Source organism: Cebus imitator, unplaced genomic scaffold (genome assembly GCF_001604975.1).
Source record: "Cebus imitator isolate Cc_AM_T3 unplaced genomic scaffold, Cebus_imitator-1.0 Scaffold58, whole genome shotgun sequence".
Classification (NCBI taxonomy): domain Eukaryota; kingdom Metazoa; phylum Chordata; class Mammalia; order Primates; family Cebidae; genus Cebus; species Cebus imitator.
This window is the reverse complement of record NW_016107373.1, coordinates 10,442-20,669: the sequence shown is the minus strand read 5'-3', so window position 1 is coordinate 20,669 and position 10,228 is coordinate 10,442. Positions and strand designations below refer to the sequence as shown.

The 10,228-nt window shown below is 45.4% G+C and overlaps 1 protein-coding gene across 4 annotated transcripts in view; it reads right to left on the bottom strand.

Annotated features, from left to right (window-relative positions):
- The window catches only part of AGBL2 (ATP/GTP binding protein like 2), a 49,028-nt gene that overhangs the window by 30,828 nt on the left and 7,972 nt on the right, over positions 1 to 10,228 (bottom strand). For all 4 annotated transcript variants that reach the window (XR_005200391.1, XM_037738772.1, XM_017529168.2 and 1 more), the window contains exons 3-5: positions 6,475 to 6,628; positions 4,017 to 4,799; positions 587 to 743 (exon numbers count right to left, since the gene is read on the bottom strand). Coding sequence is in view for 3 of the 4 variants with exons in the window: in XM_037738772.1 (XP_037594700.1) it covers positions 587 to 743; positions 4,017 to 4,799; positions 6,475 to 6,628 (1,094 nt within the window). In the remaining variant the exon portion in view is untranslated. The remainder of the gene's footprint in view (positions 1 to 586; positions 744 to 4,016; positions 4,800 to 6,474; positions 6,629 to 10,228) is intronic.

The following is a 10,228-nucleotide window of genomic DNA, read 5'->3' as shown; positions in this document are numbered from 1 at the left end:
AGTAGAGAAGGGGTTTCACCATGTTGACCAGGATGGTCTCGATCTCTTGACCTCGTGATCCACCCGCCTCGGCCTCCCAAAGTGCTGGGATTACAGGCTTGAGCCACCACGCCCGGCCCACAGCAATTCTTAAAACCACGCTTTTCACCAGGCACGGTAGTTCACGCTTGTAATCCCAGCACTTTGGGAGGCAGAAGTGGGTGGATCAAGAGGTCAGGAGTTCGAGACCAGCTTGACCAACACGGCGAAACCCCATCTCTACTAAAAATACAAAATTAGCCGGGCATGATGGTATGCACCTGTAATCCCAGCTACTGGAGAGGCTGAGGCAGAAGACTAGCTTGAACCCAGGAGGCGGAAGTTGCAGTGAGCTATCTTGCCATTGCACTCCAGCCTGGACAACAGAACATGACTCCATGTCAAAACAAAACAAAACATGCTTTTCTAAATTCTTGAAGTCTAGGTTGCTGGGATTTACCAAAGATAATAAAAAAGATACAAACTGCCAAATAAAACACTACATATAGGAAGTAGCGAGTTCCCTTTTCCCTAACTCAATGAACAGAAAATTACATTATGTGCTTACCTTATCTGGTGCATTTTTGCTTAACATTAAAGGAAAAACTCGTTCATGAAGCCAGTACTTGTGATTGTTGTTATTACAGCCATACAGGAAGATATTATTCTTACGACTGTGGCCATGGAAATCACAATACAACAGAACCTCTCTTTCTTCAAGAAGTCTATTGAGGGGGCAAACAAACGACTTAGTAGACACCCAAATGCACACAAATAATTAAGGATCATTTGGCATCTCTGCTGTAAGGACAGTTGTTGATACCTTCCCTCCTAAGAAAATCTCAACTCCAATGGTCTTCAATGGACCCTATCTCCATTCTCAGCCATTGCAGAAAACATGTCACCAGCCTGCCTTGTCAGTCAGAGGACTTGAAATGAAAAAAAATTTTTTTTCTTTTTTGAGACAAGGTCTTGCTCTGTTGCTCAGGCTGGAGTGTAGTGGCCTGACTGCCTCACTTTGCCTTAACCTCCTGGGCTCAAGTCATCCGCCCACCCCCACTATCCAAATACCTCTTGGTAGACCCCAGAGGGGATTATATCTCAACCTGAGATTTGGACAGGGAAAAATACCCAAACTATATCACCCTGTCTCTACCAAAAAAAAAAAAAAACAACAACAAAGGCCGGGCACGGCAGCTCACGCCTGTAATCCCAGCACTTTGGGAGGCCAAGACGGGTGGATCACAAGGTCAAGAGATTGAGACCATCCTGGTCAACATGGTGAAACCCCGTCTCTACTAAAAATACAAAAATTAGCTGGGCATGGTGGTGCACACCTGTAGTCCCAGCTACTCAGGAGGCTGAGGCAGGAGAACTGCTTGAACCCAGGAGATGGAGGTTGCGGTGAGCCGAGATTGTGCCACTGCACTCCAGCCTGGGTAACAAGAGCGAAACTCTGTCTCAAAAAAAAACAAAATACAAAAAACAAAAAACCCACAACAGCAATAACAAAAAAGAAAGCTTGGTGTACTGGCGTGTGCCTCTAGTCCCAGCTACTCCTGACCTCAAGTGATTCACCTGCCTTAGCCTCCCAAAGTGCTTGGATTACAGACATGAACCACCATGCCCTGCCAGGTATTTCTTTATAACAATGCAAGTACAACCTAATACACAGGTCTCACTATGTTCCCCAGGTTGGTCTCCAGCCCCTGGGCTCAAGTGATCCTCCCGCCTCAGCCTCTCAAAGTGCTGGGATTACAGGCATGAGTCACTGTGCCTGACCAGAAATGGCAATTTCTGGTGTGGAAGGGGGTGGTGGGTAGCCTTGTGTAAGTTGACAAGGAAGTGGAAAAAAACCTATTGAGAAAAAGCTCACCATGGTGCAGACCTGTGAAGAAAGAGAAGGAGACAAAGAATGGGCAGTTGCAGGAAAGAAAAAGAACCAAAGAAAGCCATGGTTCCTGACTTTTGAGGGCTCATTCCTACAAGGCTCAGCTCTTCTTTGTCTCATGATCACCCAGGACACCTATTCCAACTTTCTAAACATGTTCACTTTCTCCATGATGAGTATAATAACAACAATGCTACACATTTATAATGTGCCGCATACAACAGTAAACAGATCTTGTGATTATCTCAATCCTCACAGTTACCACCTAAGGCAGGTATTATTCCCATTCTACAGATAGGAAAGCTGAAGCTCAAACACATTAAATCACTTAGCCAAGGTCATAGAACCAACTAGCAGTAAAAACAGTCTCAAGCTGTAAAAACAAAAGTAAAAACAGTAAAAACGGAAGTCTCAAAGCAGTAAAAACAGCAGTCTCAAACTCAGGGCTGACTCTGAAACACGTGCTCTTAGCTATCATGCCTGCCATGGCGCAATCTCAGTTCACTGCAACGTCTGCCTCCCAGGTTCAAGTGAGTCCCCTGCATCAGCCTCGCAAGTAGCTGGGATTACAGGCACCCACTACCATGCCTGGCTAATTTTTGTATTTTTAGTAGAGACAGGGTTTCACCATGTTGGCTAGGCTGGTCTTGAACTCCAGATCTCAGGTGATCTGCCCGCCTTGTCCTCCCAAAGTGCTGGGATTACCAGTGTGAGCCACCATGCCGGGCTCACATATTCTTATATGCTGTATTTTCATTTCCAGTGGGATGAAAGCTCCTTCAATGTGGGCACTATTACATTATAGACTTCAATGCTTTTGTACAGGCTTGAAAACTGCTGACTGATTTGATGATTCTTTCTTTGTGATAGGCAATATAAGATGGTAAAAGGAATTTAGACTCTGGAACCAGAGAGCCTGTATTTAAATATCTACTCTTACTAGCATTATGACTTTAGGCAAGTTACTTAAACTATCCAGTTCTCAATTTTTTTTTTGAGACAGAGTCTCACTCTGTCACCCAGGCTGAAGTGCAGTGGTGCAATCTCCGCTCACTGTAACCCTTACCTCCCTGGTTCAAGTGATTCTCCCACCTCAGCCTCTTTAGTAGTTAGGATTACTGGCACCCCACTAATTACCGGCACGCTCGGCTAATTTATATATTCTTAGTAGAGGCTGAGTTTTGCCATGTTAGCCAGGCTGGTCTCGAACTCCTGACCCCAGGTGATCCACCCACCACAGCCTCCCAAAGTGCTGGGATTACAGGTGTGGGCCACCACGCCTAGCCTCGGTTCTCAATTTCTTTTTTTTTTTTTTTTTTTTGAGACGGAGTTTCGCTCTTGTTACCCAGGCTGGAGTGCAATGGCGCGATCTCGGCTCACCGCAACCTCCGCCTCCTGGGTTCAGGCAATTCTCCTGCCTCAGCCTCCTGAGTAGCTGGGATTACAGGCACGCACCACCATGCCCAGCTAATGTTTTGTATTTTTAGTAGAGACGGGGTTTCACCATGTTGACCAGGATGGTCTCCATCTCTTGACCTCGTGATCCACCCGCCTCGGCCTCCCAAAGTGCTGGGATTACAGGCTTGAGCCACCGCGCCCGGCCTAATGGTTCTCAATTTCTTTATCATACAACATGTGGTATTGACTGTGCCTACCTCACAGGGTTAATGTGAAGATTAAATGAGTCATGTGTGTAATGTACCTAGCATACACCTTGCCCCTTCATGTGTATGCACTTACTAATTTTTAGTACTATTAATACTACACAAATCTCATCATGAAGACCTAAGAACTCCCCTGACCTCTGACTGTTTCCATTCAATTATTTCACTTACAAGTGAAATGACTCTTGCTGAAATGTTCCATGCCCAGTTTCAACCTAAAGATGAGACACGATTTAAAAGTCTGAAAATTAAGAAAGTCACTTGACTACAAAGAGACTGGTAAGGGCTCTGTCTCCAAAGTCATACTCCATTCCTATAACAACAGAAGAGACCTCAAACCCCATCAGGTAGGGATATCCAGTGCTAGTACTCATAACAGTTACAGAAAGATCAACAGATAAGAAGTCTCACCTTTTGAAAAGAAAAAAGAAAAAAAGTCTCACCTTTTGATCATGTTCCTGGTGTACCAAATACAAGGGAAAGACTCCTTCAGAATGGTTTTATAATGCCTGTTCAAATCCCTTCCAGCCAAGGAGCACCGATAATTCCCCACAATCACACCATCTGGATTTAACATGGGAAGCACCTTGAAGACAAAAATATCTCTGAGGAGCTGGGCATCTGGGGAGTTGCTAAGGATGAAGTCCAAAAAGCCTTTCATAACCCAGGAGCCATTACTTTCCCCAGGGTGGACTCTGGCACTCAAGACCACAGCTTTTTTTGCAGCTGCTTCTTGAGGGGTCTGGGATGGGTTGGTGATGGTGAGCAGGTAAACGGTATTTCCTGCTAGGCTCCTGCATAAAGTTCGGAGCTTGCAGAACTGGGACTGGATGGGGTTGTTTGCCACTGACAGGAGGTAGCATTGCAAATCAGTGTACGTATATGGGTAGAAGTGTGCAAAGAAGCAAGTGTCCTGGTCATATGGAAACTGAATGGTCCATGTGAGACAGTAGAAGGGCTGCTGCCTATCATCCGTGTTGTTTTTGTAGTACTTGATTTCATTTCCTTCTCTCCTCCAGCCAATATTGCGGGTGTTGGCATCGAATTGGGAATACAAGAGTGGCTTCATTCCTACAGTATAAAGACTCTTGGGTTTTAGCAAGTTGACAATGGTGAAGCGATAGGTGGCGTCTTTTCTGGTGTTCTGAACACGAAAATAAAACCACTGAGTGTGTTTGTTTGTGTAGAGGTCGGTTCGCAAGGTAAGTTCATACTCATAGGTGTCTCTGTAATGGAGAAAATAGAACAATTCAGTAACCTTACACCCTGCCTTAAAAAACAAATTGGGAAAATGCTGTTTTCTCCTGGTAAAAACAGGTCTTATTACAACAGAAAAACCTGCTGCGTTAATCATTTATTCTCTGTATTCCCAGCACTTTGGGAGACTAAGGTTGGCAGATCACCTGAGGTCAGGAATTCAAGACCAGCCTGGCTGACATACTGAAACCCCATCACTACTAAAAATACAAAAAAAAAAAAAAAAATTAGCCAGGCTTGGTGTGGGCACCTATAATCCCAGCTACTCGGGAGGCTGAGGCAGGGGAATCACTTGAACCCTGGAGACCGAGGTTGCAGTGAGCTGAGACCACACTATTACACTCCAGCCTGGGCAACAAGAGCGAAACTCTGTCTCAAACAAACAAACAGGAGGTAAGCCAGTATGGTGACACACCCCTGAAGTCCCAGTTACTCCTGAGACAGGTGGGAAGATCATGTGAGATCAGGAGTTTGAGGCTGTAGTGTACAATGATTGTACCTGTGAATAGCCAGTGAACTCTAGCATGGGCAACATAGTGAGACACTGTCACTAAAAACAAATAAAATAAATAAGGAGGTATACTTGTGGTACTGCCATAGAAAAACACCTGAAATTTATGAAGTGGAAAAAAAAAACAATTTGACAATTTGCAAAATGATATGTACTTACCCCATTAACCAATTTTTACTTTAAAAAATATATGATTTATATATATTACACAAACACACACAGGAAAAAATTAAGGCACATATACCAAACTTAGTATTTGCTGCATCTGGCCAGGCGAGCTTGCTGATGCCTGTTATCCCAGAACTTTGGGAGGCCAAGGTGAGTGGATCACGAGGCCAGGAGATTGAGGCCAGCCTGGTCAACATGATGAAACCCCGTCTCTGCTAAAAATACAAAAATTAGGTCAGGCTCGGTGGCTCACGTCTGTAATCCCAGCACTGTGAGAGTCTGAGGTGGGTGGATCACAAGGTGAGGAGTTCCAGACCAGCCTGGCCAATGTGGTGAAACCCTGTCTCTACTAAAAATACAAAAAAAAAATTATCCGGGTGTGGTGGCAGGCACTTGTAATCCCAGCTACTCCGGAGGCTGAGGCAGAAGAATTGCTTGAACCTGGGAAGCGGAGGTTGCAGTGAGCCCAGATTGCACCACTGCACTCAAGCCTGGGAGATAGAGTAAGACTCTGTCTCAAAAAAAAAAAAAAATTAGCTGGGTGTGGTTGTGCGTGCCTGTTAAGTCCCAGCTAATCGGGAGGCTGAGGTGGGACAATCACTTGAACCAGGGAGTCGGAGGTTGCAGTGAGCCAAGATCATGCCACTGCACTCCAATCTGGTGAAAGGGCAAAAAAAAAAAAAATAATTTTGCTGCATCTAGGAAGTATTACTATAAGACTTTTTATGTTACATATTTTTACTAATACAAATTTTAGGTGAGTTCTCATTTCATTAATAAGCAAATAATTTAGAAAATATTTTGGGGAAAAAACATGAGTCATAATTACTCAATTTTTCTTCATCCCCATAACCATATCCCATCACTTCTTTCTTTTTTGCAAATACTCCTGATTCCTAATATCATTCCTGAAGGCTACCTTTTAGTCACTCCAATCATTATCCTTTTGGGAAACGGTTACTTACACTCTGACAGCTTTTTGCAGATTCCCACTCTCAAACCTTGATTCAAACAGTAGAGTATTATCTTCTGGTCCTTGCAACGTGACAGCAAGTTGCTTGATAATTCCTCGTTTGCCTCCCACTCTGGAACTGGTGAAATAGGAACCTTCTGTGGGCACTGTAGATAAAACAGACATATTTAGGCTAGGTTCTATTCAGAATCTACTCATTCAGCAAATACTTACTGAGCCCCTCTACATGGACAACACTATTCCAGATTAACAACAGTGAATTTTCTGATTTTCAACTATCTTTGTGGAGACTTTTAATTTTCAGTAAGTATTTCTTGGTCGGGCACAGTGGCTCACGCCTGTAATCCCAGCACTTTGGGAGGCCAAAGCAGGTGGATCACCTGAGGTCAGGAGTTTAAGAAGCCCCATCTCTACTAAAAATATAAAAATTCGCTGAGCATGGTGGCACAAGCCTGTAGTCCCAGCTACTTGGGAGGCTGAGGCAGGAGAATCGCTTGAACCTGGGAGGCAGAGGTTGCAGTGAGCCGAGATTATGCCATTGCACTCCAGCCTGGGCGACAAGTGTGAGACTTGGTCCCCACACCAAAAAAAAATATTTCTTTGAAGTCCTTAGGTGTTTTAAAGCACTTCTTCTTCTTCTTTTTTTTTTTGAGACCAAGTTTCACTCTGCCTCCCAGGATGGAGTGCAGTGGCACGATCTCCACTCACTGCAACCTCTGCCTCCCAGGCTCAAGCAATTCTGCCTCAGCCTCCCAAGTAGCTGGGACTACAGGCTTGTGCCACCACACACAGCTAATTTTTGTATTTTTAGTAGAGACGGGGTTTGCCATGTTGGCCAGGCTGGTCTTAAACTCCTGACCTTAGGAGATCTGCCCACCTCGGCCTCCCAAAGTGTTGGGATTACAGGCGTGAGCCACTGCGCCTGGCCCAAAGCACTTCCTTTTGCTTCACAGCAACCCTCAGCATTTCAGATACTGGTTGTGCCCATCTAAATGCTAATTTAAGAGGCTGGGCATGGTGGTTCATGCCCGTAATCCCAGCAATTTGGGGGCCCAGGCAGGCAGATCACTTGAGCTCAGGAGTTTGAGACCAGCCTAGGCACCATAGTAAAACCCTGTCTCTACTAAAAATATGAAAAATTGGCCGGGTGTGGTGGCACACGCCTGTGGTCCCAGCTACCTGGGACGCTGAGGTAGGAGGATCTCTTTAACCTGAGAGGCGGAGGTTGCAGTGAGGTGANGGCATGGTGGTTCATGCCCGTAATCCCAGCAATTTGGGGGCCCAGGCAGGCAGATCACTTGAGCTCAGGAGTTTGAGACCAGCCTAGGCACCATATGAAAAATTGGCCGGGTGTGGTGGCACACGCCTGTGGTCCCAGCTACCTGGGACGCTGAGGTAGGAGGATCTCTTTAACCTGAGAGGCGGAGGTTGCAGTGAGGTGAGATCATGCCACTGCACTCCAACCTGAGCAACAGAGTGAGATCCTGTCAAAAAACAAAACAAAACAAAACAAAACAAAGGGCTGGGCATGGTGGCTCATGCTGTAATCCCAGCACTTTGGGAGGCCGCGGTGAATGGATCATTTGAGGTCAGGAGTTCGAGACCAACCTGGTCAACATGGTAAAACCCTGTCTCTACTAAAAATACCAAATTAGCTAGGCGTGGTGGCACACACCTGTAATCCTAGATACTCAGGAGGCTGAAGCAGAAGAATCGCTTGAGCCTGGGAGGTGAAAGTTGTGACAGGCTGAGAATGTGCCACTGAGCTCCAACCTGGGTGACAAAGTAAACTCTGATTCAAAAAACAAACAAACAAAAAAAAAGAGAGAAAAGAAAACAAAGAAATAAATAAACCCTCATTTAAAAGGATGTTGGCCGGGCGTGGTGGCTCGTGCCTGTAATTCCAGCACTTTGGGAGGCCAAGGCAGGTGGATCATAAGGTCAAGAGATCGAGGCCATCCTGGCCAACATGGTGAAACCCCATCTCTACTAAAAATACAAAAATTAGCTGATGGTGCATCGTGTAATCCCAGCTACTCGGGAGCCTGAGGCAGGAAAATCACTTGAACCCAGAGGTGGAGGCTGCAGTGAGCCTTGATCGCACCACTGCAATCCGGCCTGGCAACAGAGCGAGACTCTATCTCAAAAAATTAATAAATACATAAAAAATTAAAAAATAAAAGGATGTGGAGGCCAGGCATGGTGGCTCATGCCTATAATCCCAACACTTTGAGAGGCTGAGGCAGGAGGAATGCTTGAGGCCAAGAGTTCAAGACCAGCCTGGGCATAATGGTGAGACCCTATCTCTACCAACAAATTTAAAAATTAGCCACGCATGGTGGCACAGGACTATAGTCTTAGCTATTCAGGAGGCTGAAGCAAGATGATCCCTTGAGCCCAGGAGTTTGAGGATACAATAAGCTATGATCCACCACTGTACTCTAGCCTGTGTAGCAGAGCAACACCCTATCTGTTTGTTATTTTTTGAGACAGAGTCATGCTCTGTTGCCAGTTTGCACGATCTCGGCTCACTGCAACCTCCACCTCCTGGCTTCAAGCAATTTTCCTGCCTCAGCCTCCTGAGCAGCTGGGACTACAGGTACCCACCACTGCACCTGGCTAAGTTTTGTATTTTAGCAACGATGAAGTTTCACCATGCTGGACAGGCTGATCTCGAACTCCCGACCTCAAGTGACTCGCCCACCTTCGCCTCCCAAAGTGCTGGGATTACAGGTGTGAACCACTGTGTCTGGCCTTTTTTTTTTTTTTTTTTTTTTTTTGAGATGGAGTTTTGCTCTTACTGCCCAGGCTGGAGTGCAATGGCGCAATCTTGGCTCACCGCAACCTCTACCTCCTGGGTTCAAGTAATTCTCCTGCCTCAGCCTCCTGAGTAGCTGGGACTACAGGCACGCGCCACCACACCTGGATAATTTTTGCATTTTTAGTAGAGAAGGGATTGCTCCATGTTGGTTGGGGTGGTCTCAAACTCCTGATCTCAGGTGATCTGCCTGCCTTGGCCTCCCATAGTGCTGGGATTACAGGTGTGAGCCACTAGGCCTGGCCAGGTTAATTTTTAAATATGGTATGAAGCAGGGATTCAACTTCATTCTTTTGAGTGTGGCTATACAGTTATCCCCACACTATTTGTTAAAGAGACCATTCTTTCCCCAGTGAACAGTCTTGGCACCCTTGTCAAAAATGAATTGACCAAAAATATATGAGTTTATTTTTGGACTCTCAGTTATATTTCAGTGATCTATATGCCTACCCCTATGCCAGGATTATACTGTTTGGATTCCTGTATGTTTGTAGTGTTTTGAAATTTAAAAATGTGAGTATTCCAATTTTGTACTTCTTTTTCTGTATTGGCTATTCAGGGCCCTTTACAATTCCATATAAATTTGAGAATAAGCTTTTCAATTTCTGCATAAAAGCTTTTTGGAAGTTGCTCTTTTAGGGCCGTTATAATTTAGATAGGGTCTGGGCATGGTGGCTCATGCCTGTAATCCCAGTACTTTGGGAGGTCAATGCAGGAGGATCACTTGAAACTTGAGGCCAGGAGTTCAAGACCACCCGGGAAACAGCAAGACCCTGTCTCCACAGAATTAAAAACAAACAAACAAACAACAACAACAACAACAACAAAAACGCCAGGCATAGTGGCAAACACCTGTAGTCCTAGCTACTCAGGAGGCTGAGGCAGGAGGATCCCTGAGCCTGAGGAGTCGAGGCTGCAGTGAGCCATG